We start from the raw sequence: 25350 nt of genomic DNA on the forward strand, positions 1-25350 counted from the left end.
CCCTACAACACAGCTCCCATATTTATTGAGTACTCTCCAGGAACTACAGAATACAGGAGTGATCAAGACAAAGTCCCTGCCCTTGAGGAGATTATACGAAAGCAAAGGAGGCAGACAGTGAACCCACAGACAAATTTATAATATGAGGTCAGGCAGTGATAAGGGCAATGAAGAAAAATAAAGCAGTCTTGGGGGATAGAAGAGGATGGGATGGGGGATAGGGGCCCCCTCTCAGACAGAGAGGTGAAGTAAGACATCTCTGAGAAGATGACACTTGAGCAAGACTGAATGTAGTGAGGGAGGAGGCCAAGGAGGGATCTGGACAAGTGCTCCAGTCAGCGGGAATAAATACAAAAGCCCAGAGGCAGAAACACTTTGGTGAATTTGAGAAACGGGAGAGTGGGCTATGAGGCTAGAACAGATAGGGGGAGAAGGACAGAAGATAAGGGCAGGACATGGCCCATTTTGAACTTAGTGTCTTAGTTCAGAGCATTTCCTGATCTTTACTCTTCTTTGCCTATTGAAATCCTATCTATCCCTCAAAGGCTGTCTCTTACATCTTCCTCCCTGGACCCTTCAGATTCCCCTCTGCTGAAAGAGATATGCTCCTCTTCCTAAATCCTGGAGGCTTTGGTGCATACCATCTTGTCTGAAAGCACCACCCACATTCTACCTAATAATGTTCGCCTTTAGAACTATTCTCAATCTACACTGTAAATAGCTTGTGGGCAAAGACCATATCTTGCTTATTTCTGGATTTCCTATAACATTACCATAGTGCATATAGTAGGGGCTCCACAACTCATAAAATATCAGCTGGAAGGCACTTGAAAGTCTCTTCATCTAGCCAAAAAGTTTTTTTTGGAGGGGCCATAGCTCTAAAATTATGCTAATATATGCAGGAATGCAGCTATTGCATAGGAAATGTCAGTATGACTGAATGAAATGCAGCTTAATCCAACTAGAATTTATTTAGTGGCTTATCAGAAAAATGAGGAAAAGCAAAGCCCTTAGAGAGATCTGAGCCTAGGTCAGAGCTCAGCGGGACTGTCCTCGGGCTAGACCACCTTGCCAGACCTTATTATAATCCCCCGCCAAATCCTAGTAAACATCACAAATGCATTCTGAAAGTTTTTCATGCCACATTACAATGCAAACCAAGTTATTCTCTGGGCACCACTCCTAGAAACCAGCCATTCATCCCTTCTTTATGATCTCTGACCTAGAGGCCTCTCATATTTGGTATTGAATTCTTTTTGATGATGGTAAACACGGATCTTGTCTCAGAAAATTCTTCCAACTTGAAGCCCTCTGGGATCACACCCCCTCTTGGCATCCCATTCTTGGGCTTTTGGCCCCGTCATCTCTGTAGTCGAAACAATTGACAAAACTGGCTTTGGTGCTCTCGTCTCTTCTGCCTTCATGACACGGAGATGTTAACAGGAACATGTGCAGATCTGGGAAATTAGCCAGTAAATCCTAAGTAGTGAAGAAGTCTGAGGGTAAGAGGAAAATACTTTCAAAACATCTAGCCCAGCCCTCCCACGAACCACCTCAAAGACTGCCCCCCAAGAAAGCTCTCTCTCATCTCATTTGATCGTAATGCACCTCATGCTTCACATGTGTCTCTCTTTGGCAAACTATTGCTAGCAAAACAGAGCTACTGACCAAGAAATACTTCCTGGTGGCTGACTTCAATATTCCCTTTCTCCTGTTAGTCCTTCTGCCTTGATCCTATTATCCCCTGGTCTCCCTGCTGGACATCTTCAAAAAGTTCCTCTCCCTTTTGAGATTTACAGCTTGTCAGACGTTTGTAGGCTCTGCCCACCCTCTCTCAACTCTAGCTGCCCCTACCTCACATAATAATAAGTAGGCTTTCTTTAGCTAAACAACACAGGGTTTGGGTGCTTTTAATCTTTTTCTATAAATTAGGCCTTTCACGGCATCTGAACAGTTGCTGGAAGTAATATTCACCCAGCTAAGTGCCATGGATTCTTGAATACTAGGGAGGGTGGAGCATGGGTAGGTATGTGTCCCTTGTGAATGGAAGCATGTGAGGTGGTGTGTTGGTATATGTCTGTGACTTGGGAATCAGAAATCGAAAGGTCACCAGGACACTTAAACATTTTTATCCAAAACTCCTAAGAGGCAGCCGTGGCCAAATCTAGGAATTCACAGGAGGGGCTCTAACTTCCGTTCCCGGCACCACCACTTCTCACTTATTGTGTGGCCTTTGAGCAATTCCCTACTCTCCTTCATGCTTCAGTTGCTCGAGGTGGTTTAAGTGATTCATCATTTTAGGACATTTTAAAATACTATAGAAATGTTAAGGTCAACCATGCTGATCACAGTTGTTAACATTAACCTCATTGTCACGTGGTGATACTTTATGTTTTCAAAGCAGTAATTATAGCCAACCTGCACCATACCCCTAAGAAGTGGGTTTTTAAAGCTGCCCCACCCATACTCATTTGTACATGGTCCTACCCAAACCAACACACATTTCTAGTTTGGGATGAGGCTGTGGAGGGCCTCGGAGCTAACGTGTGGAGAGAGCTCTGCTAACTTGACCAACCCACCCCAAAGCCTGTGGTTAATGGATTACAAATTTGGGTAATGCTGGACAATAAATTACAACTATAATAATAAAGCTGAAAGTACACACAATTTAAGCAGAAACACCAGTGTTTTTTATCGGAAATGAAAGAAACCATTGATCATAGCAACTGTCTGAGATTAGCAGGGAGCCACATTTTCAAACATCCTGCAGTAAATCCAGAGCAGATCCAGCTGGAAAGCAAGAGTGGAAATAAAACTTGAAAATTCATACCACGCTTTGAAGTCTGCTTCTTTCACAACCGTGAGTCCCTGATTTGCCCCAACCATTCTGAGCTGCTCTTGCTTGTTGAATTTATTTTAAAAGAGACACAAGCCATGCACTTGCATATAATCTTTCAAATGGACTCCAGCTTTTTGCAGGGATGGTTTGTTAAGGAGTATGAATCCCAAAATACTTTCTCTTGCACATGAAATCAGCCATCAATTCAAATGGAATAGAAAGCCTTCCACTACTAAAACTAGAAAGCACTCTTGAGTCTAGTAAGTACTGCTTTTTCTCTTGTGTTCTTTCCTTTACCCATCCATGCACTTTTAATTTTTACTTTTTGAGTGCTATTATCTATCAAGAACTATTAATGCAGATAAAAGGATACTAACATGCCAGATGCTGGAAATGCCAGGATGGCAGCCTAATAATGTCTTCCTTTCCATGAAGCCATCTGGGGCTCCTGAAATGGGCCATGTCGCCACACTGAAGTGACTGCTATCCCATTAAATCATCAGAGGAGAGAAAGTCTGTGGTGTAGGTTGAGCAGAGCTTCAATCTTGCACAGGGCCCACTGTCACCATACGTCAACCTCACCTACCAACTGTGCTTGTGTGGACAGGAGCCCAGCCAGCCCTTCTGCCCAAATCCCAGGTGACTTCAGAACAGGGTATGGAGTCTTAGGCCAGCTGGACTGTTAGATCCTTTCTCTACTGATCATTACAGGGAAAAGAGATATTCCCTAGGACTGAGATCCAGTCATCCTTAGTATTTTCGATGACCACCAGGAAGAACTGGTAAGGGCGACTAAGAAACATGTCCTTGGCCTCAGAACAGTCACAGTAACCTAGTCGGTAACCAGTCACTGAACTTTGTAATAATCTAGTTGCCTGAGTTTCTGTCAACAAAACAAAAAAATAAAGAAGAAAATACTTTGATTCACAGTGCCTGGTCAAGAACAATGTAGATTCTAAAACCAGAAATCTGGATTTCTGCCCTTAGGTTCACAGGGCAGTGAATTTTGGTCAATTTGCATAAGATTCCATTCTCTCCACTGAATGAAATAATGTTTGTGAGAGGCAGGCTGAAAACTGACAAGCACCCTGCACCTATGAGAAGTTATTTCAACAACCTAGGGAAAATTCAATTTGCCCTCTGATTCCCTCACAAGGCACAAAACTATGGGGCAGGAACAATGTGCAGAAAGTCCTTGACCTCTGGGGTCCACTTTTCTCTTCTGTGGCTCTCCTACCTGGGAGCTGGATAATCCAACAGTGGAATGGAACTCCAATGAAGGGAATCATACCAGGGACCCAAGCAGTGAACATGGTCTACATCATCCAAGCAACAACCCAGCCATAAACTTAGTAAGGAGGGAAAAAAAAAAAACTAGCAACACAAAAACAAAGAACTCTCAACTTTACAAACACTGGGAGGGCAACAGCTGGTCAGCCGAGATTAAAGGAGCGTGAGAGAGCACCTCCCCATCTCCTGACTTCTCCTCCCCCATAGAGGTCCCTGCAGCCAGCCAGGGCTCACTTGCACAGCTCTGTGAAGATGACCTTGTTCCAGCTAAGATAGGGGCTCTTTTGATCTCAGCAGGGGGGATGCTCTGGGCCTGCAGCTGGCAGATATTAATAGTACAGGATCCGCTGGGGTGGAAGAGATCTCTCGTTGGGCCAGGTCACTTGTATTCCCTGTGAGCAGAAGGGACTTCATTTCCCTGAACTGGCTCCTGCTGGGTATTTCCCTTAGGTCAATTCAGATCATTTTATTGCTGGCTGCTCTTGGCCGCTTGTTCTCACCCCACAACTGTTTTCAAGGGAGCACTGTTTAAGCTGTGCCTTCTGCTCTGTAGCTGAAATCTATTACATGACAGGGTGGACCTGGAGCTCACCCCATCAGTGTGTTTCTCACTCTCACTGGTTTGCACACGCATCTTCTTGTGTCCACGTCCGTGTGGGAAAGAGGTAGAGAGAGCAAGAGACAGACGGACAAGACCAGAATGGTTTACAGAGTGAGGAGACAGCAATGTGGGGCAAGGAAGTTCTTATAGGTATGTCGAAGTATCAATGCTAAGATTCCTGAAGATCCTTTCTATCTTGCTTAATCTAGGAAAATACAAGGCCATTCTTCCACTCCATAAATCAGAATTTTAAAACCCCATCAACAAGTGAATGCTCCTGATTTTCAGACCCACAAAATGATCTCACAATGGGAGAGCTAGAAAAGACTTCAGCAATCTTATATTTCCAATCTTGAGGCCCAAAGTCATCAAAAGACCTGCCCAAGGTCCCAGGGCTAATAACACAATAGCAAAGTTGATACAATGGATCCTGGAAACAACAAAGTAATTTATACATATTAACCATAGTGGCATTAACAACCATTGCAATGTATTTGAATAGGTATAAATGCATTAAGAAAATTCTCCATTTTAGTTCACTGGTAAGGAACTTCATTATAGACTTCAGGAAAAATATTTCTATAGCCTCGTTACCTGCTCAGCTATGCAAAGGAAAGATCTATAAAAACCAACTGTTTTCAGTCTCCCTAGGATTTCAAAATTTTAAAAAGTTGTCTAAGGATGAGCTGGTAAGTCTCCCCTTGTCATGAATACAACTTTACCATTTTGTGGAAGCGGTTACACTGGAGTCCCAAAAACAATTTCCTCTGTATCTGTTCTGCTCCTCTTCTTTGCTTAAGATAAAGCGAAGTGCTATTACTTATTGGTTTTTTAATAAGGAAACAAGATATTTTTTTTTCTCCTCAAAGCTGAATAAATGTGTATGTGTGTGTGTGAAATAATTACAACAATTTTTAATGAGGTGCTTTATGTGAATCTCATGGTTACTGTTTACAAAGTATTTACTATGGTATCCATTTAGCATTTATTTACTGCCTACTATGTGCCTAGAACTTTGCTAGTCACTCAGGATATGAAAAGAATACAAGATAGCCTGTTTAAAAAATCTGCCAATCTAGTCAGGAAACCATGAAAAGTTAAATTAAGTTACCTGGACCTTTTCTTTATAAAGCAGAGCAGGTAGAAGGGCCACAGAGGAGGAAGAGGAGCGAGACTAGTGCAGTCTGGAACAAACAAGGAGGTTTTTTGGGAAGAGGTGGTCTTTAAATAAACCTTGACTGAGTCGGAGGATTCGGGAAGAAAGGAAGCGGTAGAGGTAAAAAAAGGGCAATGCTATTCTAGATAAGTTGAGCTGTCTCTGCAGCAGCATGGGGCAGGAGTGGGGAGTGGCAGGCGTGCTTGATGGGGGAGCTTCCTGCAAGGCCCTGGCAAGAACCAAGGGGAATGGGAAGGACAGGGCAGACTGTGAGGAGTGAGGAAGCACTGTCTCTAGTCGTGTTTTGGAAACTGATCCACACAAAAGAAGAGAAAAAAAAAAAATCCTGATTTTTAGCATGTGCTGATTCCCATGGTGTAAATACTTCCACCCTGGCTGATTTCAGGCTGACAAGCCACAAATTCCTGAATATTTTAAAAGCAGCTTATTGGTCTTGGCCCATTCTCAGAAAATGGGCTGATACAGTTCCCAGACTTCTGAGTAGGAGAGTGGCACAGTAAAAGGAAGCCAGATTCAGAGAGTTTCATTTGGTAGTGGCAGAATAGAAATGGTAGAGAGGCTGGAGCTGGGAAGGCCATTTTGGAATTTATAAAAATAATCCAACTGTGAGTTTAATAAGTCAGCTGATCACAACACAAATCACAAAGAAGAGGCACCTGGCTGGCTCAGTCGGTAGAGCATGCCACTCTTGATCTCAGAGTCATGAGTTCAAGCCCCACAGTGGGCGTGGAGCCTACTTTAAAAAAAAATGTGTAATATCCATAGACATTTTTTTTAATTACAAAGAAGAGGGGGCAGAGGAAGACTATATTTGGAAAGAAGAACCAAGAAGACTGGATGAGAGGAGTGCAGGGAGGGAAGAATAGTAAATGATTTGGCTTTTCAGTCCAGGTGATGAGGGGGAGGGATGACATACCACTGAATGTGGAAAGAGGGGACACAGAGCATTTTACAATTTTTATAAATAAGTAGTTTTTCACTCTGAAAACACCACCAAGAAGCAGGGCTGTGATCCTTCCAATTTTTGAGTCCGTAAACTGCGGTCAATCCACGTTAGACCACCTGGCAGTCAGGAGCCTTTTGAGTCCTACAAATCCCATCTGCTCCCTCATGAACACTTCTCAGAAAATGGAAGTGCAGGGGGTCTGTCACAGCTATGCACATTTATCCAGCCCACAACTAGCAGAACTCAGAAATGTCACATAAGAACTTTCAATAAAGCTAGAAACCACCCACTGGCTCCGTGGCGTAATTCCCCTAGCTACGTAAATCGTAGCTAGGCTGACCTTTGCTAGCATGGGAGGGTGGAGAAAATTTTGCAGATTTACCAATGTGGAGAGTTTCTCTTAACCCTTTTGTAAAGTTGGCTGGGAATGCCACATCTCCAGCCCACGACACTGGTGCACACTTTTAGCCAGTCCCAAAGCACCCAGCACAACAAACAAAAGGCTGAATTGCTATGGGACCACCAGTAAAGCCAACCTGTGAGCATCAGTCTCAAAAATCAAGTCACTTTGCAGTTGGCCTTATACTAAGGACCCAAAATCAATCTATGGAGGTGTGACAGGCTTCAAGGTGGAGGTGATTGGATGTCCGTGAAGGTGACTCACTCGGATGAAAAAGGAAGCTGGCCTATAGAGACGGGGCAAGAGCCTTTCCAAATACAAGGGATCAGATGCCGGGGAAGTTGGCTAAGCCTAAATCGCCAGGATCCGGCTGTGTTCACTGGCCAGGGCCTCTCAGCGCAGCCTCCCAGCACAACAGGGGGCGGAGAGGCAGAGAGGAAAGGCGGTGGGGCTATACGTCAGTGTCAAGTTTCGGCCCCTCTCGGACAGATCCCTTACCTTCAGACAGGGACAAATCATCAGCTGGAGACACCAGGTCTGCCTGAGAAGCTAGGGCTCTGCTTAGATGCGTTGTAATTTGATTCGTCAAGATAACCTGTGAACAGACAGGGAGAAGGTGGGGGAAGGGAGAAGAAAGAGACCAAATTAATTATTAGAGCTCTCAAAAGAACAGACTGTGGTTCAGGGGAGGACTGATAAGCACAGGTAGGAAAACCCCAGTTCTGACTTTCATCAGTTTTATCTGCAGGCCAGAATATCTGGCGAAACCTACAGGTCATTCAAAACACAGAAAAGGGGAAACAGGCTTTTTTTAGAGCTTAAACCACCAATCGGTTCCTTCTAAATGCTGAGTAAATTGGGACTGAGAGGTGTTGTCATATTAGCTAAATAACAGAAGGCTAACCAGAGAATTAAGATGCATATGAACACATTTGATCAAACTTCAATTTTTAGGATTATATCCACAGCCCAAGATATTGCTAGTGCTAAATAAAAGCAGTAATTTAAAACTGGGATGCCTGTGGCTTCTTCCATATTAACTCAAAGTCAGAGTTTTATTTCCAAATTTGTGAAACTGTAATAAGATTCATCCGTAAAGGAACAACACTGTTCTTTTAGATTCACTGAACGCCAACAAAAACATTCCAGTCTCACTATGCATTTAAAACACAAATTAATATAACCCACCTATACAAAATACGGTTCATATTTAAAATTATATGATCCACTTATAATTTTATGATCAAATTAAAATATGACCAACTTAAAATTCATATGATCCACTGCCACACCATGACATTCACTTCAGTCAAGAAACTATTCTTTTCCTTAAAAATCTTTGTTTATAACATTTACTATATTGTTTAGAAGGCTGAAGGAAGAATAAAATACAGATTCTCTCCTGGAACATTACATTGACTAACACCACAATCATTTCCCAAGGTTTGGGTGTTCCCATTACGTGGAAGAACTGTGAGCATCTTGGTCACTCAGAGGAAACGTCCCTTCTGAAAATGGTACTAGTCACTTAGTATCTGGAATAAGCATCGAGTTGGACTGTCTTGGTCTGTCCCAAGGGTCAGCTATGGTTTTGTTGCCACCCAAATTTGAACAGAAGTGGAAACTGTCTCTGTTCTTCATTGTCCGGCTTTTCAGCCACACCTTTGTCACTGTCTCTTGAATGAACCAGGGATACGTTATAAATCCTCTACCAATGGCAGCTTAATTGAGGGCTGAGAGTGGAGCACGATGGCAAGGTCAGGCAAAGAAATGAAGTACTCTATTAGCAAAGCCAACCTTTGCAAGGTCTCTGTGTGTGAGCTAGGCATATGAGTCTCCAGCTACTCTGAAGTGATGGTCAGATCCTGCAGCCCTCTGCTGAGTATCTGCTCATCTTCTCCTCATTCTTCTGCATTGCTACTTTTCATCTGGACTGGTAAGAATCACATGCCATGCGTCTGCAATTACAATGGCTTTACATAGTCAAATAACAGCCTACTCTCTCAAGAACAAATGCCCATTTGTAGGAGTCTGGATAAAAATTATGTTCATTTCTCTCTTTATAATATAGGGTGTGGGCTTTGGAGTTTAATTAAACTGAGTTCAAATTCTGACTCTGACACTGCACACCTTGGGAAAGTTACTTAAACTTTTGAGTTAAGTAGCTTCATTTGTTCATAGGTAAAATCATACCCATCTTATAGAACTGTTACAAGAATTAAGTGAGATAATCAATGTGAGGCATCTAACAATGTCTGGCACATAGTAAATAGTCAATAAACAGAAGCCATTGTTATTGGTGTTATTTTCTTCAGAACGATGCTATATAGATTAAGTATATATATAATATATAGTAATACCATGTGCTTCAGATAATTGAATCTAACAGAAGAACACTAAACCACAATTTCCTACATTAGGATATACTTCAGGATCTGATCATTTCTACCAATCTTAGTCCTTCTTAAGTTTTATTCAATGGCTAGGAATTTGTGCAAAAATCTCAATAAGAAAAAGATAGCAATCATTTACAGGCAGGCCAATAGGTACTGGTATTACTCTGAAAATACTATGCACTTTATTTACCAATGAACAAAATAATATATCTGTCTGTCCTAGTTTTTAAAAATGTGAAGCTTCTGAGAGATCAAAATAGGAAAGCTCTACTTTTTTAGAGAATTCTTCTAAATGATGGCTTGGTAAAAATGAAAGAACTCTAATGATATGGTGATGATAATACAAAAAAAAAATGTATTGAATACCTACCATGCAAGGCCTGTCACCATATACACAGGGAGAAACAAAGAGGTGAAGGCTCTGTATGTCTTCTCTAGAAACTTGTAAGTTAACAGATGAGCCATTTACTAAAATATTCAGATCACTTTTTCCCCTCACTTTTACTATTATTTCACTGGTCCTTCATGGAAACTTGTCTTGAGATGATGGTTTTATTATACAGAAGTAATAGAGTTATGTCCTGCAGAACCTCAAACCAAACTCCAGATGTCCCTCAGAAGGTACTCAGCACCATCTCCACTTTCAACAGGAGACGAGGTGGAGAAGACATTTCACTCTCCAAGGGCAAGAGTGGTTTTGCTAATAATCCTCTCCTTTTGTATTTTGCACCCGAAAGCCAAATCACTGAAGGACACATAGCAACCAAACTCAGGGCTTTGCTAATCACATCATCTTATTAAATTGTTGTGGTTTTCTCAACCCGTGTTCAGCAAAATGATAGAATGGAAACATTTTCAAATAGCATCGCTGACAAATAACCATGGCTTGCGCAGGAGCTCATAAATGTATTGTCCTCTGGAGACCCAAAAACTACACCCTTAAAGTAACCTATAAAATACTATTACACATTATAAACAGAGTCTTAACACTACCTGGTTTCTGGAAAGTTGTTCTGACTGACACTTCAGAAGGGCGTCCTTGCCATTTTGCTCCAATGGAAAGACTGGGGCTTCCGATGCTTGGTGCCACATTTGTGGGAGCGCAGTTTGCACAGTAGTTAGGGTAAGTGCTTGGGAGTCAGACAGATTGGAGTTAAGATCCTGGGCTCCACCACTTACTAGCCATATGACATTGGGGAAGTCTCATACCTCTCTGGTATGATAATACTGAACTCACAGGGTTTCACGAAACTGGATAATGCATATAAGATCCTTAGCATTAGTGCCTGACCAGTGGTTAATGCTAAAATGTTACCACTCATCATTGTCTTTAGTTATCCTTTGCGGACTGGTACCTTCCTCTTTAGATAGAAAACATACCTGATTCCCTTTTGTATAACATACAGCCCACTGCTGACAAAGAACAATTGTTGATATGTTCAAAAAGCAATGACAATTTAAATGAAAGGACAGCAACTATTTTTGCCACTTCTCTGAAAGTATGGCTCATTGAAAACATACCCCCCACCCCACCACCCCCATCAACTACAAATCCAAAGGCCAGAATGGGACTCTTGGACTAAGGGGAAAATAGGTTGGTTTTTTGTTTGTTTGTTTTAGTGGTCATGATTACATCTGAAGCCAGGAGGAGACGGAGTCTAGCTTAAAGTTTATTCTTCAGGAAGGAGAATACCAACCATCTACTGGGAAGAGGAGGCTTTGTAAGTCAGACAAAGTAACAATTATCTCCACTCAACTCTGTATATCAAGAGACCACTTACTCCCAGGGTTTCTCCGTACTGCCCTCTGGGCTGCAGGATGCTTCGGGTACCCTTGACTTACAAATGGTAAGTCAAGTCTTCTCATACCACATAGACCTTAAGTCTCATTTTTAGTGCTCCCCTCCCAAGGCAACACTGGGGTGAGACTTCTCCCTCCAAAGACCATGTCCCTGGGTCCAAGTTTTCTCTTGCATTATCTGGCTTTCTCTAAGTGCATCCTACTCAACCCTTCTGTGTACAGCATCTATGCTCACTTTAAGGGCACCATAAAGCTCTTTAAAAAAGAAGAAACTTCAGGGTACGTATTCATAAACAACCCAGTAAGTCCTGCTTTCACAGAGAACAGGTCTTAGAGGAAAAAAAGGTGGAAAGACAGGAACCAGTTAAAGACCAGGTGAACTAAAAAGGCAGATGGATGGGAAGGAATGTCATTTTGGTCAGAAGACAGGGTCTTGTGGATGAAAAAGCCAACTAACACACAAACAGAAATATGACTCATTTCCATTAAGTATTAAAAAAAATAGCTTAAGAGAGCAAATAACTGGAGACAAGAAGGTAGGAGCAGAATAAACTGATCAGAACCATAAGCCCTAAGGGTCAGGGGGTTGGGGAGCTAGAGTCCCCTGGGCAATTAAGCCTGCTTTTCCATGAGTCTCTGTATCCAGTGCAGACCACTTGCCTTCAGTTGACCCATCTTTCTTTGGCTATGCTGTGGCCAAACTATATCTATGCTGTACCCACGCCCCCATCCTACTCACACTTCCTGGTCCAGAATATATTCTACCTTAGGGGCCACTGTATGTCTAGTCTGATCCACCCTACAGTGAAGTATTAGAAGTATTTCTGCTGGGGCCTCCAGGAGTAGCCACTTAGTATATTCCAGCTCATGGTGAGTACTGAAAAATGGGAGACAGAAGAGAAAATGGGACAGCCCTGAAGAAATCAGGGTGGAGAACTGTCAGATCTAAAGGCACAGCCTTTGGCAGAAGAAGCTCCTTTTATTTGACTCTTGGAAGGTGACAGAGAAGAAGGACTTTATGGTAAGCCAGGGATAGAAGAGGTTGGAATGGAATATCTGGCCCTCTTTGGTCAGCAGAAGAAATATTCATGGTCAGCAAAACAATAACTCAATATTTACAAGTCAGATTTTTTTAAGGACCTAAATATATGGCACATGCCCTCATTCAACTTTCTGTGGGGGCAAGTGAGAGGCAAAATTTGTAAGCCCCACTTTCCACCAGGTGAACTAGAGTCACCTGCCTGAGGTCAGCAGCTCAGATAAGAAGAGGGACGTGGGGGCGCCTGGGTGGCTCAGTCGTTAAGCGTCTGCCTTCAGCTCAGGTTGTGATCCCAGAGTCCTGGGATCGAGCTCCGCATCGGGCTCCCTGCTCGGCGGGAAGCCTGCTTCTCCCTCTCCCCCTCCCTCTGCTTGTGTTCCCTCTCTCGCTGTGTCTCTGTCAAATGAATAAATAAAAAAATCTTTAAAAAAAAAAAAAAAGAAGAGGGACGTGCTGGCTTCCCTGCCCACTCTTCCTCCCAAGGCAGCAGTGGGCAGAGGAGAGGAAGGAGGAGCTCTTAGCCCAGACCCTAGGATGGGTGACTTTTCCAGGCCTGCATGTCCTGGTCTAGAGAATTTGATCTATAGATTTCTTTGTTCATTATTTTTAATGTCCAGAAATTAGAAGATTATCAGAGTGCTACATTGTAACAAGCCCGATTTTGTGACAAGAGTCCTTTTGGACTCTGATGCTACGAAATAACCATAGTCAAGTAGGTAAGTAGCTGCAGCTTCTACAAAAGAGCCAGGCATTTGAGGCAATCTGAGTCGAACTCTCCCTATCTTTTTGGTGGTTTTCAGTGCCCCAGATGCATGTGGCATGTCATTTCCGAGGCCCACAGGAGGCCTGGAATCTAAAGCTCTTCATGGAACTCATGTCTATGTGCAAGAGTTTAAGGGGGAGGCTGGGTTAGAGGAATCGTGCGTGAGGCCCCTCGGGGGGGTAGGGTGGCATTTCTATGCCCATTAAAACACCCACTTCCTCCTCCCACCCCCTCCCTGTCAGAAACCTGCTACAAGCTAACACAGAGAATCAGACAAGTTTCAAAATCACTTTAATTGGGCCTGTAGCGCTAGGTGCAGGGATGGTCCCAATACTCCTGGTTACTCAAGTGAACAGGCAGTGCACCAGATAACCTGGCCAGCCAGAGAAAGGGCATCATCCGAGCGATGGAGAGAGAGGCTGGGGGCTGACTCTGCTCACAAACTGCCTGCCTGCTGCCAAATCTAGCACTCTCAAAATGACAGGGCTCTGCTTTTCAAAGATTCTGAAGTCATAGTTCATTTTTTCTTCTTTTTGTATTAAAAATGGTCTATCTGCCCACGGTACACTTTTTTAAACTGTCATTTTTGGTATCTAAAATGATCCTAATTGCCAGATAGGACAGTGATCGAGCCTTTCTATCTAAACATAGGCCTTGGGTAAGTCAGAAATTCTGGGTTTTAATCCTGGCTCTGTTAAGGGTTGCTGAATGTCCTGCTTTTAAGAAGACAGAGGCTGGAATTTTCCTGTGAGAAATTGTTAAGGTTCATTGAGTCCTTTCATCACCAAGGCTTGAGAGAAAGGCCCTGGAGTGGTTTTCACCATACTCTCCTCTTGATTCCCAACCATGACGGTGTCTGCCCCAACCCATTCTGCTGTACAGGAGTTGGGAGTGGGCCCACCTGCACCCCCCTGTATCCCCAACCCCCCTGCCGCAAGAAAGTGGGGGAGGGCACGAGGGATGGAGCAGCTCTGGGTGCAGTGCAGGAACAGAGGGAGTTCCTCCAAGAGAGGCCTGGAAGCCCACACTCATAGACACATGCCTCTCCCCCGCCTCTCCCCATCCCAAACCCTTCCTGTCACTTCCAACTCTGAAAAGAGATATCCAGTATTTGTTGTGAGGAAAAGTCAGACCAAATATTTTGGAGTTTGAGCGTCACAGTTCTGGTTTTACTATTCACTGGCTTAATTTTGCCAAGGTCTGGAAAATTATAAATCATTCCATTATGAAAAAAAAATCATTTTTCTTTAGCTTCAGCCCAGAGAATATCAACTGTCAGTTCTAAAATAAAGAACTGATAAGGTTTTAGTATTCCAGCCTGCTTGAAGGTCCGTATGACAATTGTGTTCTGGGAAAATCTGAAAGACTGTGGGGGATTTTCCTTTCAAAATATTTGTGGTAAAAGGACCAAACTTCAATTTGGCCTGAAGAAAACACTGTTGTGCGAGTCAGGCATCCTGCCTCGTATTTCTGGCTCTGTCACTAGCCTGCTGTGCAATTCTGGAAAATGCTCCTAACTTCTCTGAACCTAAAAAGTGTTGAGTCAAAAAAAAAAAAAAGTGTTGAGTCCATAAAAGACATAAAGAAAATGAACATATTCTGGCTGCAAATGTAGCAGGCTGCTATGAAAAACATTATACATTTCAGTTCGCATCGGGATGAATATTACACTTAAAATTCCACCTTATCATTGATTCTCATCATCTCCACCCTCAAGAAATCCATTTTACACAGAACCAAATGGCAGTGGCTGAGGAAGAGAGAAAGAAAAAAAAAAAAAAAAGAATGACAGACACAATTGCAAATAATTTGGTATTTATGGTGAGAATACTTTCAAATCTTGATAAAAATTCATATCTCTTATTACGAACCTGGAGGAAAAAATCTCTTTTGTAGGTTTCACTGTGGAAATTCACAGGCAATGCTCAAGAAACACTGCCTCCGAGGAGAGTCCCTAAAGTAGGAGAGTCCCTAACAAAGATACTGGCTCAGTACGAGGCCACGGAGGTGGAGGGAGGAAATGAATCTCCACAGCTTTGCACAAACACACACTCAATCACACAGAGACTGGTAACACTACTGCTTCTGTCTCGTGTTAGCCATTGTCTAGACCTCTGAGTTCAGAGGAAACGAACTGAAATAAAACTGTGCCTGCCATTTGGTCAAAATAAAGACACAAGAAAACGGCAGCACGGCAGGGTGGCTTTCTCTTTGGCCTCCTTCTCCAGGGGTGCACACGCAAGGGGATGCGGTGGGGAACCTGGGGTGGCAGCTACTGCGTAGGCGTGAAAGCTCGGTCCCGCTGTCAGCCCACTGTTCCACTGCTCCAATGGGGCTGAGGTTAACACACGCTGGTTCCGGGTCTCAAATGGGGTGACAGTTGTAACGAGGCCACAAACAGCAGCCTGGCGTGCTGTTTCCACCTGCAGCCCAACCTGGGCGACATCCTGTCAGTGATCTAGGGCTTGTTGCAGGAAATAACACGCGCCGCTGGTGACCTGCGACAGTGCGTTCACAGCAGCTTCAAATGGTGCATTCCCCAGCCGTGGGCGATTTTGCCCTTAGCATGGGATCAAATAGGTCTCTGGCCAGCTGGGGCTTGGAAGCGAACAAGGCCAATTGCTGGATGACTCTGAGGTTCCCAGATGTGGAAGAAACCTTCCTACCAGCCTTCACTGCACTGTACGTTTCTTGCGGCCGAGTGGCTTTTGATGGTTTGTTTGGTTGTCCTCGCCCACTCCCTTACTGCCCACTGAGCCCCACAGAAAGGCAGGGGAGGTGAATTTCCAACAGCCCTCTGAGTTTCTGCTGACCTTTTTAGGTGTTTTTGTTACTTGATGGTGCTTTCTATTCACGTGTACGCCTGGGTTCTGGGGATTCCCCTCCTTTTGATTTGCAAGGAGGGTTAGAAAGACACAGCTTTGTGATCAGTCCATCACAGGCAGCTACTATTGACTGATTTCCCCTCCTTAGACTCATCTGAGACCAAGAAAATAGTTCTGTTGAGTCACTTGCTCCCCAGGGGTCTGAAAATATGGCTCTTGGGGGAGTCCAGCCTGATAAACACCTACTTTGCTATTCTCCAGCCTCAGCCAAACTTATAGTGGCTTAGAGTGGGGAGGAGCTGAAGCCCGGAGGAGCTGAAGCCCAGAGGGGCCTCTGATCTCACCCCGCCTCTGAAAAATCTCCAGAGGAGGACAAGCCAACACTAATCTGACTTCTGTATCTCTATGCCACTCAAGCAAATTGCATTCCAAGGGCTCTCTGAACTCAGAAACTGGGTGCATGCATCCAATTCTATCTCCAAAGTCAATCTGTAGCATAAAATGAGAGCAAAGATCATTCATAACCTGTTCAAAAGGAGGTCAAAACATCTGCCTAGGAACAAATTTCCAAAACAGCAGCCTCGTGAGAGAAGCCTTTGAACAAAAACTATTTATTTGATATCCTCAAAGAAGGGATATTGTGTAAAGTGTTGTTGTTGTTGTTTGTTTTTTAAAGAAGGGTGGGGGGAATTGGGAGCTGAAGCTATCTGTCTATATCCATATTTAAATAAATGACATCAACATCCATAAACAATAATAACCTACAATTAAACAGAGTCAACATAAGTAGAGACAGAAGAAGAATAGGCCCAGAACAAATACATTAAAATGGCTAAATATTTACATGGCAAGTGAGGATGGGCCTCCTTCCATGGCAATGCCCTTGGAGTGGAGATCTTTGATCGTGGTCACTAACAAGCCAATCCCCATCATGTGCTACAGGCCCATAAAATGATGTCCTAGCCAAGGGCAGATCACACTCAAGGCATGAGCCCCAATGCCAGATGACAAATAGGTTTTTAGTCTCTAGTATCTACTCTGGTGCCTTGGGAATGGCCACCTGGAGCACTGTCCCGAGAGGAAGTGTGAGGTTGTGTCAGGCCTCTGAGTTGCTAGAGGGGATGGTGAGGGACATGAGCTGCTAAGCGTAACTGCACGAGAGTGCTATCCTGTCATTTTTCCTCCCGCATTTTCATTTGCCTCTCATCTAACGTCATTAACAAGAATACTGACAGCACTTTATGTGTGCATGATGCTTTATACTTTTCAGAGGATGCTCACAGAGTGGTCTTAGCTCATCCTCACTGCCTCATGAGGGAAACAGCTCTTGTGTATTAGGAGGGTGGGCTCTGGAGTCAGACCTCCTGGGCTTCTGTCTCAGCTCCACCACCACTCAGCTGTAGAATTTCAGGTAGATGACTTAATCTTTCTGTGCCTCACTTTCTTCAACTGCATCATGAGAGAACGATTGTACCTGTTGTGAGGATAAATGAGTTGGCACAGAAAGCACTTAAGACGGTGCCTAATACCCAGCAGGTGCCTAACAACTATCAGCTTTTTACCTACCATTCTACTCACTCCCATTTTTTCTCCAATGGGAACACTGAAGCTTGTGACACTCTTATTATTCTTCTCTGTGTTTTTCATGGTTCGCTCACTCTGGCTCTCATCCCCATGTCAAGTGCCCCATGCCAAGGCTGAAATGTCCTTTACTCTGCTTCCAGCTTCCCTCTTTCAGGACCAGTTCAAATTGCACCTCTTCCATGAAGTCTTTCCTCACCATGCCCGCTGCAGCTGACTCGTCTCCCAGTTCCTAATGGTCCCCCTTGACAATCGGTCCCAAGTAATTTAGTACCAGGATTTTTTCTCGGTGTCATGTAGGTGATTCTTCCCTCTCTACCTACAGGGTCAATGTCCTGAGACTTCAGGGGTCTCTGCCTCCCTGTACCCATTCTAAAGGAGGGAGAAGGGAGGAGACTGTCTACTTCCTGTGGATCCAAGCCTGTACCAAGTGCTTTACATACATTAGTTCATTTCATCCTCACACCTCAGTGAGGCAAATGTTATTATCCTAGTTTTGAAGATGAGGAAACTGAGGCTCAGAGGAGTTGAACCATTTTTGGGGACGGAATAGCTAGTGCGTGGCAGAGCCAGATTCAAACCCGGTCTGTCTGCACCTCCAGTGTGTGCCGGCTCTACCACATAAAAGCTCTGTGACAAGAACCCTCACAGCCTCATGGATATTTGTGGATTAATTTCCTTAGAGCCTGGCATTTGCTGAGATCGGATGGACCAAGTGCCATGTGATTTACTGCAAAATCACACGGAAAGAAAAACTGTACAAAATGTTTAAGAATAAGACAAACTTTCAGTAGCAAGAAGAAACCAGTCGACTGTTCGAATGCTGTTTGGTGGAGCTGGAAACACTGAGTCTTCAGTGCAGGGAGGAACCATGCTCCAGCAGGTATGGCAGAAGAAAAGACACAGACTCCTGGATTCTATTTCTGTCTTGGCCGCTAACCTCTCTGCTAATATTTTCACTTCTGCTAACATGTGATGACAAGAGTTTCAGAAGAAAGGTTGCCCAGGAGAGCAGAAGGAGGACAGGCAGTGAGCTGGTTAAACGTGGTGGAGCCATAAACAGCGCGGGGATCTGGAGGAGGAGTTCGCAGCCGGGAGCAATCCCATGTGGGCCTTTATCTTTCCAGCTCTACTTCAACTCACAGGGAACAGCCCTGGATACACCGCCCTCCTTAAATATAAATGATAGGAGTTTCTATGTGTTTAAATACCCTAAAAGGACTGTCTTCAGTTCACTTAGGATCCACGTGAGCCATTCAAAAAGTTTGTTCTTGTTTTCCGACTTGAAATGATGTTTGCATTCATTTTCTGACTGGTTACACCATACGATGGTGGTGCTAAATAAGAAAAAAAAAATCAGGCGATTCTTCATATGTTTGGTAATTGATTCCTGAAGTGTATTGCTGCTGGTGCTTGTGATGGAGGCCCTGGTCTATCTATGGTGAAGACACAGCCGGGATGGAGCGGGTAGGGGCAGGGGTTTGTTCTTGGTCCTTGACATCATCCAGCTGAGAGGCCAGGCCTGGAAGGACTGGTAACCCAGGCAGGTTTGTGGTCATGCTGGCAATCATTTAAGGGGCATGAGGAGCCCTTTGAAAACAAGAAACACGGGACCTGTGGATGGTGTCTTTCCATTTCCACATATCTGAAGTCCCACTGAATTCAGAATCCTGGAGCTGTGAGCAAGTCTTGTGGAAGATTTCCTGCTCAGATCGAGGCCTGGAAAGGGATCACTGCTGAAAATGAACAGCCAGCTGCTTGGGAATGGGAGGACAAGGAAGCTCTTCTCTGTCTGGTTATTTACAAGGCAGCGTTTGGGCTCACGGACTCCTCCTGCCCCCCCCAGGACAGCACTGAAACGACTAAGTCTGCCTGTTATTCCAGTGAATCCAGTCAAATAAATAAGTCAATTCTCTTTAAGTTTGTGGTCTCAACTCCTTGTTGGTTTATTGCAAAATTAAAGGGCACACAGAGTAGAACCATCAATCAGTAACCAGCAGAGGAATAAGCTCTTTGTGGAATGTACTGAGAAGCAGGAAAGAAGAAGGAAAAAAAATGAAAAGAAACCTCATGAAATGGTCATTTGTTAGGAGAACAGAGGGGGGAAAATCCACATTTCACATGCAGCATCATTTAGGAAAAGTCTTATTAAAGGTTTCCTATCTCACCAGGAGAGCAAGCACAGGAACGCAAAGAAAAATCCCTCAAAATGATCTGCCATTTATTAGTGCTGGTTTCTTGTGGCCTTTGCTGTGTTCCGTAGACACAGCCAGAGATCATGGGGCCAAGCGGCTGGAACAGTGACTCAGCAGGCTCAGGACCACAGCAAGGAGACGAGATACCACTACTGCTTATTACAAGGCAAACATAACTGGCTCCCTCCATTCTTCATCCCAACCTGACGGTCCCGTAGCACCCTGTTATTAAAGCACCTCCTTAGTACCGTGCGTTATTTGGAATGTATAATAAATGTGATTTGATGAGGGTAAAAACTGAAGAGCAATAGTCTAGAGGAAAAAAACTAACACTCATTGAGTACCCACTGGGTGCCAAACAGTACGCTCAATGCCTTATTTACGTAACTTGGCTCATTGCAATCCTATGCGGTAGGTGACATTGTTCTTGGGCTCTCAGGATAAATGTATTTGGTAATTTGCATAGCTTGCAGCAAGCAGCCACATCTATGTGACTCCAAAATCACTTCTTTCAACCAGACTCACCATGTTTAATCATGGCACCAGGAAAACTACTGTGGATTTTAAATCCTGCTAGAAGAAATGAAATAGGTAGAACTGGAAATAGCAGAATGGAAACTCACCAGTCCTATGTCTACCCTGCACATTTTCTACTTCAAATAACTTCCTTGTCTGGACAACTGATATTCTTGACCATTTCACAAGAGAGGAAAGCAAGGTGCCAGGGGGTGGAGGGAATTGCTCACGCTAGTAAACAGAAGAGCCATTAGACCACGACATGGCTCTGATTCTCACCCATGGCAAGATGTGCCTTTTGAAATAACTTGGTAATAGGGAAGAATTCTTTATGTTGCTTTAGAAAAAATTAAGGGGCTATATACACAAGGCATAAACAAATACAGAATCTCATTCTGAACCTCCTTATCATCTAGTGATAAGGTAGGTATTACATCTCTTTCCACATCAGAGAGGAAAAGTGAGTAGCCTAAAGTTCACAGCATATAAATGGACCCACACCTGGGTCTACTGATTCCAGATCCCATGCTCTTTACACTCCTTGATCCTGAAGGGGAATGCACCTCCTAGAGAGAGGCAGATTGATGGTAAAGGAATAACTTTCATGAGAAAGCTGGGTCTCAATGTCTTTCTGAAACAAGGAGGAACTGCTTGTGAAGTTGTGATGCCCAATGCAATGGGATCTTGGTTTTATTTCCTCTCTCTACAGAGGTGACTATCGATAGTGTCCGAACCTTTATGCTCTCTTTGAAGGTGGTCCTCTGTTACTCATGTGAGGCTCATTTAAGTGCTGGTTATGATTTATTAGAAGTGGCCCCATTCATTAATTCAGCAAAGGAGTTCCTAAGAGAGGACAGTGGAAGCAAGAAGTGAAAGAAAGCTGTATCTGGGACTAGGTAGGTTTGGGGCAAGATTGCAAGGAGTTAAAGAATAAAGTGTATATTTATGGCTTCCCTTCCCAACTCCACCATCTTCTTTCTGCTGTAAACCCCATGGGCTTTGAACACTCAACCTTCCCAACACAGTAGAGTGGAACCCCTCTCAGACGTCCCTTCCCCAGCCAGCACCACCTAGAAGGGTTTTGAAAGCCCAAGATTCCATCCCTGTACCATCCACTACTACTCATAAATCCACACAGTCTTTTCTTCCCTTCTCTCTTTCTAATGAGCTAAATCTTAAATTGTCCTAAGTGACTTTTGCTACAGATCCTTATGCTACTAGGGAGGGCTCCCAGTGACATACCAATTGCTCTAAAGCAGTGACTCTGAAGTGATTGAGGTGGGTGTTGAATCTAGTCTTCCGACTCCAAATTCCATGTTAATTCCTCTACACATTCTTTTCCTCCCTCTTCTGAGATAGAAAATCTGGCTCTACATCTGACTGAGTCCCCAATAGATATTTAAAGCATAGCTGAAATATAAGCTGAATATCTGACAAAATAAAATCACTCAAGTCATTTTATTATTACAATTCAAAATGTTGATAGAATATTTATTAAATACTAACTGGGGTCAAAACAAAGCAAATAGAAGACTGCTATTTTTCTGTTAAAAGGGATAAGTAGTATGAGTATTACTATATAAACTATAATGAAAGGGAGCAAATAATCCTTGTCATAAGGAGGGTGAAGAGAGAGTCTAGAAGATGGGAAAAGATGGCTTCTCACTGGGGTACTCAGGAAAAGTGTCATTTGATCTGGGCCTTGAAAGAAGGGTGCAATTTTGTCATTGAGAGTTATGTGGAAAGTTTTTACAAATGGCAGAAGAGGCCCCAATATTATAAGAATTTGAACTGCAGAGTATTTTAAATTTTTTTTTAAAGATTTTATTTATTTGACAGAGAGAGAGACAGTGAGAGAGGGAACACAAGCAGGGGGAGTGGGAGAGGGAGAGGGAGAAGCAGGCTTCCCACTGAGCAGGGAGCCCGATGCGGGGCTCGATCCCAGGACCCTGGGATCATGACCTGAGCCGAAGGCAGATGCTTAACCGACTGAGCCACCCAGGCGCCCCTGAACTACAGAGTATTTTAGAGGAGGACCTTAAACTCTGGAATACTGGCAGGCACTAAAAAGGTAACCAATCTGTATGAGTAATACACCAGGCATTTATACCAGGAATTCATTTTAATCCAAAGAGGTCTTTGAAAAGCATGGAAAAAGGCCCCCTAGCCAAGAGACACTAGAGGAACCAACTTGCAGGAAGGAGACACAAGTTACCTTCAGAGTTTCATCCTGCCACTGAAGTTGACCCTTACAAGGCAGGTTCTTACAGTAAAATAACAATACTAATAATATGTCAATTGAGAAAATTACAAGTGTTGCGTGCATGTGTGTGTGTATTTCAAATTGTATGTAGAAGCTAAATTCTGCTAAAACACATCAAGGGTACCAGTCCTCATTATAGAGGAAAGGAAAAGCCCTAATCATATGCAATAGGGTTTAGAAAAATCTTTATGAAAGACGTCTTAGTAACTAGAGGAATAAAAACTAAAACACAACAGCAATCAAAAAGTCCTTAAACGACTGTGTGTCCTGTGTCCGTTCTGGTAGCTTCCCTCCAATCCCCTCACAAGCAGAAGAGATTCCAACAGACTGCAGAGCTTCCCTGCCCTGGAGAAAGGAGGCGTTAGAAACTGAAGCAGAGTCTTCTTAAAAATCTATTTTTTTTCCTCCCAGTTACTTTTCAACATGACTGACAAGAAAGCTTTCCACTTTTCTGTTTATGTTTTCTAAGCCAATAGCAAAGCTCAACTAGAGGTTCAAATAAAAACATTAATCAACACAACACAGGAGCATATTACTTCCAGGTAAATTCAGTTAGCTATCTGGTAGGACCTGGAGTTACACTGGAGTCAAACTAGGTAATCAGCACTTACTGGTTCAGAACTGAATGACACAACGAAAGGACAGGATATGTGCCCCATAAAATGATGAATCTAGGTAATGATCATCAATGGATTAGGGGAAAAGTTGATAGGGAACCTGGCAATGATGAATGATCAGCTGCCATCATCTGAACCCTCTGATCAATTTAATCACCGTTAAAGGTGGCACAACAAGACAGTATTGTTTTATGGCATGATAAAATAGGAAGTAAACAGCACCACCTGTAGAATATTTTTGCTTAAAAAAATCTAAGTCCTGGGGCACCTGGGTGGCTCAGTCGGTTAAGCGATGGCCTTCGGCTCAGACCATGATCCCAGGGTCCTGGATCGAGCCTCATGTCAGGCTCCCTGCTCCTCGGGGAGCCTGCTTCTCCCTCTCCCTCTGCCTGCCGCTCCCCCTGCTTGTGATCTCTCTCTCTCTGTCAAATAAATAAATAAAATCTTAAAAAAAAAAAATCTAAGTCCTAATCTAATAGGATATAGAAGAACAAGTTAAACGACATTGTGAGGAAACCATCCACCAAATCTAAAATGTCAGGCATTCTACATCCAATTTCTCCAACAAATCAATGTCAAATAAAAGGGGTGGGCGTGGGGTTTTACAGAATAAAAGAAAGGGAATATAACAACCAAATACAATTTGTGGACCTTATTTAGGTCCTTATTCAAATTAACTAACTATAAAAGGACATCTTTGAGACAAACAGGGAAATTTGAATATAGGCCAGGTATTGGATGATATCAATGACTTGTTACTTCTGCTAGGTGTGGTGAAGGTATGGCAGTTATGGTTTCAAATGCCCTTATTAATTTAAAGATGGAGAACAGGTGGAGAAATATGTTCCAAAGAGAAATTTAAAAATACAAGGAAGGAAGAAAAGGGGGGAGAGAGGGAGGGAGGGATGAAGGAAAGAGAGAGAGAGAGAAAGAAAGAAGGAAGGAAGGAAGGAAGGAAAGAAGAGGGAGAGAGAAAGGAAGGAAGAAGGAAGGAAGGAAAGAAATATAATCATAGTACATTTAGTAGCTCTCTGTGAGTACTCACATTGGCAATAACATTAAGTGCTAAATACGGTTCTAACTAAGTGTTAAGATGAGACCACATTGGAAAGAAGCGAAGAGCAAAACTGAGAGGGAGAATGGTGACTCAGTGGTCATCTTTCATAGAATCATCTTCAATGGAAACATCAAGAAATAGCAATTCAGGCATATCATTTAGAAATAGGGAGACAAACTAGCAGAATCAACAACTCAATGGTTTGAAAGTGGCTCCTCCAAGAGACTAAGAATCAAAGGGGAGAAGCGGCCTTGGGGCCAGGAAATGCTGTTTTTTGGTTTAACTATTATATGATCATTAGATTTATAAAACAATACCCATGTTTTACTTTGATGAAAAATAAAATTTAAATTAAAGCAAATGCATCAGAAGTGTGTGAGGAGGAAGTTAGTGAGCCAAAAAATGAATAGAAAGGGTAGTCAGAGAGGCAAATGAGAGCAGTGCAGAGTCGAAGACCAGCTAGGGCTGCTAGGGGCCCTGCGTGGCTCAGCTGAGCGCCTGGATCAGCCAGCGGGCAGATCTGGGCTGTGGCAACAGATGCAGCAGGCTACTGGCCACCCACCAGAAACATCTGAATCATGTGGCTCCCTTACTGTCAACTCCACACTGAAACAAGTCACCTTCCAATAGCTTGATTTCTCATTTAACTTGCTTTAAAGGGGAAATGTGCTAGTTGGACCAGCGTGCCTGTCCAGTGCACAGAACAGCTCTTTTTCATGGTAAAATTAACAATCTGGCATTCTGCTTTTATAGCTCAGTCTGGCCTGAGAACTTTGGGACCATAAACAAGGCCAGGTCCACCCGAGTGTGATGAGCTCTGGGTCAGAATTTGGGCTGAGGCCAGGTCATCAGGTAAAATCCATCTCATGAGACCTTCCTGACTGGGCTAGCAGCTTCCTCTCCGAGGGCTTCCCTGACCTCAGGGTCTTCCCCACATTGCCCTGAGCACCCTCATAACAACCCCGTTATGCCTATCATTTCCCTACATTATGCTGAATAACTGAGAGGCAACTACATTTGATCACTTCTCGGAAGACATGGTGGA

General features: G+C 43.5%; 1 protein-coding gene across 8 annotated transcripts in view; it reads right to left on the bottom strand.

Moving 5' to 3' along the window:
* RAD51B (RAD51 paralog B) overlaps positions 1-25350 on the bottom strand; it is a 780046-nt gene that overhangs the window by 151408 nt on the left and 603288 nt on the right. For all 8 annotated transcript variants that reach the window (XR_014148103.1, XR_014148104.1, XM_081829424.1 and 5 more), the window contains exon 8: positions 7752-7848. Coding sequence is in view for 6 of the 8 variants with exons in the window: in XM_081829424.1 (XP_081685550.1) it covers positions 7752-7848 (97 nt within the window). In the remaining 2 variants the exon portion in view is untranslated. The remainder of the gene's footprint in view (positions 1-7751; positions 7849-25350) is intronic.

This window comes from Leptonychotes weddellii, chromosome 9 (assembly GCF_054177405.1).
Source record: "Leptonychotes weddellii isolate Sample4059 chromosome 9, ASM5417740v2, whole genome shotgun sequence".
Lineage (NCBI taxonomy): Eukaryota > Metazoa > Chordata > Mammalia > Carnivora > Phocidae > Leptonychotes > Leptonychotes weddellii.